We start from the raw sequence: 6,310 nt of genomic DNA on the forward strand, positions 1-6,310 counted from the left end.
AGAGAGTAGATGGGTTGATAAAACATTGAGTCACCTGTTGATGAAGAGTGCATGGGAGGGTTGATAAGTAGGTTCCCTTGTTTCCTTAAAAAACAAAAAGGACCACCTTTGTGTACAGAAAAAGAAAAAAAAGAAGGAGGTAACAAAAGAGTAGATGGGTTGGTAATACATTGAGTCACATGTTGATGAAAGAGTGCATGGGAGGGGTGATAAGTAGGTTCCCTTGTTCCCTTAAAAAACAAAAAGGACCACCTTTGTGTACAGAAAAAGAAAAAAAAAGGAGGTAACAAAAGAGTAGATGGGTTGGTAAAACATTGAGTCACCTATTGATGAAGAGTGCATGGGAGGATCGATAAGTAGGTTCCCTTGTTCCCTTAAAAAAACAAAAAAGGACCACCTTTGTCTACAGAAAAAAAAAAGGTAACAAGAGAGTAGATGGGTTGATAAAACATTGAGTCACCTATTGATGAAGAGTGCATGGAAGGGTTGATAAGTAGGTTCGTTTGTTCCCTTAAAAAACAAAAAGGACCACCTTTGTCTACAGAAAAAGAAAGAAAGAAGATGGTAACAAGAGAGTAGATGGGTTGATAAAACATTGAGTCAGCTGTTGATGAAGAGTTCATGGGAGGGTTGATAAGTAGGTTCTCTTGTTCCCTTAAAAAAACAAAAAGGACCACTTTTGTCTACAGAAAAAGAAAGAAAAGAGGATGGTAACAAGAGAGTAGATGGGTTGATAAAACATTGAGTCACCTGTTGATGAAGAGTGCATGGGAGGGTTTATAAGTAGGTTCCCTTGTTCCCTTAAACAACAAAAAGGACCACCTTTGTCTACAGAAAAAGAAAGAAAAGAAGATGGTAACAAGAGAGTAGATGGGTTGATAAAACATTGAGTCACCTGTTGATGAAGAGTGCATGGTAGGGTTGATAAGTAGGTTCCCTTGTTCCCTTAAAAAACAAAAAGGACCACCTTTGTCTACAGAAAAAGAGAAATAAAAAGAAGGAGGTAACAAAAGAGTAGATGGGTTGGTAAAACATTGAGTCACCTGTTGATGAAAGAGTGCATGGGAGGGTTGATAAGTAGGTTCCCTTGTTCCCTTAAAAAACAAAAAGGACCACCTTTGTCTACAGAAAAAAAGAAATAAAAAGAAGGAGGTAACAAAAGAGTAGATGGGTTGGTAAAACATTGAGTCACATGTTGATGAAAGAGTGCATGGGAGGGTTGATAAGTAGGTTCCCGTGTTCCAGTATAGGATAACATCTGTTGCTGACTTTGTTAGACGTTGTTGGTGCAAGCAAAGTACAGACAAGATATATCATCCAAACTTGCTTGAAAATGTCATCATACTGAGTCATCTGTGACAGCATTGTGAACACACCAGTAATCTTCGGCGTGCTGCTATGGCCAGGAAATAACAAAGGACCTAGACGAGCTTCTATGACAGAATCCATTGCATACACAACAGAAATATCCCCCCGCGGAAGACCGAGTGTGCGGTAAATGGAATCAACATTGAGAGGATTCTACCACGCCCTTGAATGAAAAACTCTCGAGAATGACTATCATACAAAGGAGCAAGCCAGCCTATCAATGGATTGTGAAGAACATGGCACTTGATGTCAAGCATTGAACCAAGATCCATATCCTCAATCGAGTTCTTCTGATTAGAACTTAGATGTTCATATAACCTGACAACAGGAAAAGGAGAGGCCCGATTCCTAGCACGCTCACTAGCATTGGGCATTTTGCGAACACCTAGATGATCACCACCTTGTTTCTTACTGCCCGCCATGGAAACAACAACGCTGCAATACAAAAACAGATGCCATGATAATGAGAAAAACTCTTAGTGAAATCAAAATAACAATGCCTTGGTTAATATATCAAGCCCAACCAAGAATCACCACTGTAAAAAAGGTACAAATCAGCAGCAAAACAAAAAACACATGCAGGAGTACAAAAAATTCGTTCATCATTCCCTTAACATAGAAAAAAAAGAGGTGGGTAACTTCAGAACGTATGTGTTGGTTAAACGTTGAGATACTTGTTGATGAAGAGTGAATAAGTGAGTTGATAAAACAAACCCCATAACAGGGATTTGTGAACCCCTAGAAAACAAGTCCCATGATCTCTGCTTTCTCCTGCTACAATTACCATAGATATTGTGGACAAAAAGCAGTGCAACGGGCCAAAAATCATAACTACAATGAACATTGAAACAGTGACAACGCAATTTACAGCCGATCCCATAATAGAGATTTGTGAAATTAGGAACGAACCAGGAACCTAGGCGGAGAACAAAATCCCATCAGAAAAATAATCCACGGTAGAACAATCCCTCGCCGCACAAAACAATACCGGCCGGCGAGACCCAGATAACAGAGATTTGTGAACCGAGAGACGCATCAGGAACCTAGGCGGAGAACAAAATCCACCCAAAAAACAAACCCTCGCCGGAACAATCCATCGCCAGACAAACAAAATCCCATCAGAAATAAATCCACGGTGGAAAACAATCCCTCGCCGGACAAACAAACCGGCCGGCGAGACCCAGATCTCCCCACTAGATCAATTTCGAATACTAACCTTACAGCGCCGAAATCGATTGGCACTTGCTAGTGAACTGAGGGCAGGAGAAATCTAGGTCGCGCACTAGCCACAGGGAATCGGACCGTCGACTCCGCCGTCGCCGTCGCCGTCGCCCTCTCCGTCGGGGCTGAATGGGAGGAGAACAGGGGAGAGAGGATAACGGGTGGAAGGAGGGGAACACCAAATCGATTCGAAATAATTCGAAAACGACGGGCCGAAAAAGGAAAGTCGATCGATTACCAAAAATAGAAATAGGCGTGACAGGCGTGACACGACGAAAAGGGAATTGCCTTCGCGCTGCCGCGCGAGCGCTCCGCGCCGACAGGAATCGATCGCTCGAGCGAGCGATTGCCAAGGAGGGGATTCGGGTACTTACTATGTCAGTTCCGTAATATAAAATATTTTAAAGTTTAAATTGAAATACTAAAATGTTTTGTTCGGAAATGGAGGAAGTAACACGTAAGTTGCGGATCTCTGTCTTTTATTCCTCTCTCTTGTGCGCTATTTTTTTTTTTTGGAGAAGCAGTTTATTAGCTAGGAAGACATGCACACGCGTTGAACATGATACGGCATTACAAAACACAATAAAGATCATGGAAGTGTGTCGGCAGTGCCTAATAATTCGGCTTCTCATTGGCACACACGTGAGGGGCCTTGCTTTGACCGACATTAATTTAAAATGAAAAACAATATTTTTATACACTATACATCCTGCTCACAAGTGCTAACAAGGGAACGGATTATCTGCAAAGTCTGATACTAACATAATTTTGGTGTGTAGATAGATAGGTGGTCCTTTTCTCCATCAAAGATGGACCACCGTTTGTTCCCAACTCGACCAGTTCCATCCATCCATCCCCTCTACCTATTGCTACTAGCTTGTCATCCTGCCTTGCTTGTTAATTGTTATGATTATGATTATGATTATGATTATTATTATTATTATCATTTTTTGCGAAATTATTATTATTATTATTATATCAATTCATTCTAACCAAATTGTTTGGGCTCGATCATATGACGATTTGATCAAACTAGGCTATCAATTAGTGTGTTAACTTATAGCCTGGCACCTGCAAGTTTAATGAAATCGTATGTCCATTTTGGGAGCCTGGTTGTCCTTGGTCAACTTGTTTTCTAAAATTCAATACCCCATTTTTTTTCTTCAAATTGTCCTATGTTTTAGCACTGGTCAAGCCAAACTTTATAAAGCAAGACCCAGTCTATAGCAAGAGATCTTCCAATGTCGAATCGGTAATTTTATCATGGAATATAAATATCATGTGGTATGCATTTTCATATTGTGGATCTTTATGTTTTTCAACATATTTGACCAAACTTTGTAAAGGCAAATTGGGCGCAAAATAATATACAATGTAATTTGTAAAAGCATTGAGTACAATTCACAACCATGCGTTATTTTTCATAATTATAAGTTGTGGAAACATATTCATTCATAGAAAACACAATTAACTAGTATTGTACATGTGTTGTTAGTTAGGTGTTTGCTAGGAGCTAGATCCATGCATGCCTGACTGTCAGCCATCAGGGGCCACTCCACTGTCTCCATGTCCAATTCATAAAGGCAGAGTACAACAACAAGCTGCCCAAACAGTAGTATTTCCTTCTCTTCATCATCTCCAGGATCTCAACTCTGAGTAAGAGATTGCACAAAGTTGATCTGCATAGGAGTATCATATATATCCAAGCATTGTTTACTCTTGCACTAGCTACCTAGCTACTCGCTCCGCTCTGCATGCCATCAGCAGCAAGTATCTACTAGCCGTACGTAGCAGCTGAGCGACCGAGGGGAGCGCGCGCCATGAGCATCCTGTTCGATCATGGCCACGGTGGCCGAGATCAAGGACAAGGCGCCGACGGCACCCTGATGTGCTACTTCCACCCGAGGGAGCTTCTGGTGGGCGTATGCGCCCACTGCCTCCGGGAGCGCCTCCTCCTCATCCTCGCCTCGAAGCAGGGCGGCGGACGCCCGGGCGCGCCGGCTGACGGCGCAAGCTACCTGTCGGCGCGGCCCTACGGCAAGGCGCTCCGGCGCGTGAGGACCGGCAGCATCGTCTCCGTCTTGGCGCTGGGCTCCTCGTTGCTCCACCGCATCGAATCCTCCTCGTCCCGGCACCACACCCACGATGCCGTCGTCCACGGCAGCGACGACAATAACTGGGAGGACGACGACGGCGAAGACACCGCCTCCGTCGCGAGCCTTGACGGTACGCACGCGAGCGCGGATCGATCGTTAAATCGGTTTCGTTCCGTGTTTTCTGATTTGCTCATCGGTGGATCCATTAAAAATATTGCAGATTCTTTCATTTCGATCAAGTTCGAGGACAACGGCAAGGCGACGTGGGTGGACACCCAGAACCAGAAGCCGACGATGCCGCATGCCGCCGACAAGAGCGCGTACAAGGCGACGACGGCGGTTGTGGAGCACGGGAAGCGTGGCGGGGCTGCACGGTGGCGGAAGCAGGTGGTGGGGCGGCTGCTGCAGCTGGCGCGATGGAAGAGGGCGTCGGTCAGCGGCAAGCAGGCGGCATCATCGACGGCGGTGTGCCACGCCGCGGAGCATCAGCGGGCGAAAGGGCGCGGCGGCCGGAGCTGGATCCGGAGCCTCACGCGGCGGCGAGCCTTGCACGGCGAGAGGGCGTGGTCATGACGATTGACGAGCGCTCGTTGGGTGGCATTCAGATTTCAGAGTCGAGCAAGCTACCTACGTACACAAGACACGTGATCGAGTAGCACACGAACGTGCTCCTGTTTGTGTGTATGTCCACAACACACATATCCACATACCATACCAATCATATATTCATATATCACTTCTAGCACAGAGCAGAAAAAAATTAACACTTTTGCTGTTTATCAGTCGGGTGTTTTTTAATTTGCCATCACTCAAATTTTCTAGCGTGTATTTTTCATCTGGCAAAACTCATGTGTTGGCTCACACACGGTTTGACCGGTTTTTGCGAACGGTTTTTCTTTTCCTGGTTTTTCTTTCCTGGTTTTTTCGTTCGGGGGCCCCACATCGGCTTCAACGGGATCCTTTCGCATCGAAATCATTCCGACCCAAATCGAGGCGGGGAAGGGGAGAGAGCGGCGCGGAAGGGGAGAAATCGCCGCCGTGATCCGGAGACGAGCCCGTCCGCCGCGGTCGGAGAAGCCCGTCCGCCGCGGTCGAGCAGGTCTCTGCGCCCTTCCTCAACGTGCGCGTGGGAGTGTGGGGTGCGGGTCCTCGGGGCTGGGGCGCATCTCCATTGTTGTACGTCGAGCTCGTCCTCAAGGTAAGCGTCGACCCAAAAATCCCTCGCTGTTTTCTAGCCATCAACGACATCCATTAGTGTGTAGGCGAGCTGTGTGTAGCATGGGTGGCGGATTTGGTGCTTTTTGGTGGCGGATTTTTGGTGCTGTGGGCGGGGGATTTGGTGCTTTTGTTGGCGGATTTGGTGTTGTGGGCGGCGGATTTGGTGCTTTTGGTGGCGGATTTTGGTGCTGTGGGCGGCGGATTTGGTGCTTTTTGGTGGCGGATTTGGTGCTGTGGGCGGCGGATTTTGGTGCTGTAGGTGGCGGATTTTTCCCTGGATCTGTGGTTTTCAGTTCATGACGAGTCGATTTCGTCGGCGGATTTCAGTCGATTTCGTGGAGATAGTGTGCAGGAGAAGTGTATTGGAGTGGGGAAGTTCCTAGTATAGCTCTGTGTGGCGTAGTCCC

The 6,310-nt window shown here is 46.1% G+C and overlaps 1 protein-coding gene across 1 annotated transcript; it reads left to right on the forward strand.

Moving 5' to 3' along the window:
- Positions 1–4,409: 4,409 nt before the first annotated feature.
- On the forward strand, positions 4,410–5,258 carry LOC124652714. Its single transcript, XM_047191756.1, has 2 exons — positions 4,410–4,815; positions 4,906–5,258. Exons 1-2 carry the CDS (start codon positions 4,410–4,412, stop codon positions 5,256–5,258), a joined length of 759 nt encoding a protein of 252 aa, XP_047047712.1.
- The last annotated feature ends 1,052 nt before the right edge of the window (positions 5,259–6,310 follow it).

The sequence above is a fragment of the Lolium rigidum genome, chromosome 5 (genome assembly GCF_022539505.1).
Source record: "Lolium rigidum isolate FL_2022 chromosome 5, APGP_CSIRO_Lrig_0.1, whole genome shotgun sequence".
Classification (NCBI taxonomy): Eukaryota; Viridiplantae; Streptophyta; class Magnoliopsida; order Poales; family Poaceae; genus Lolium; species Lolium rigidum.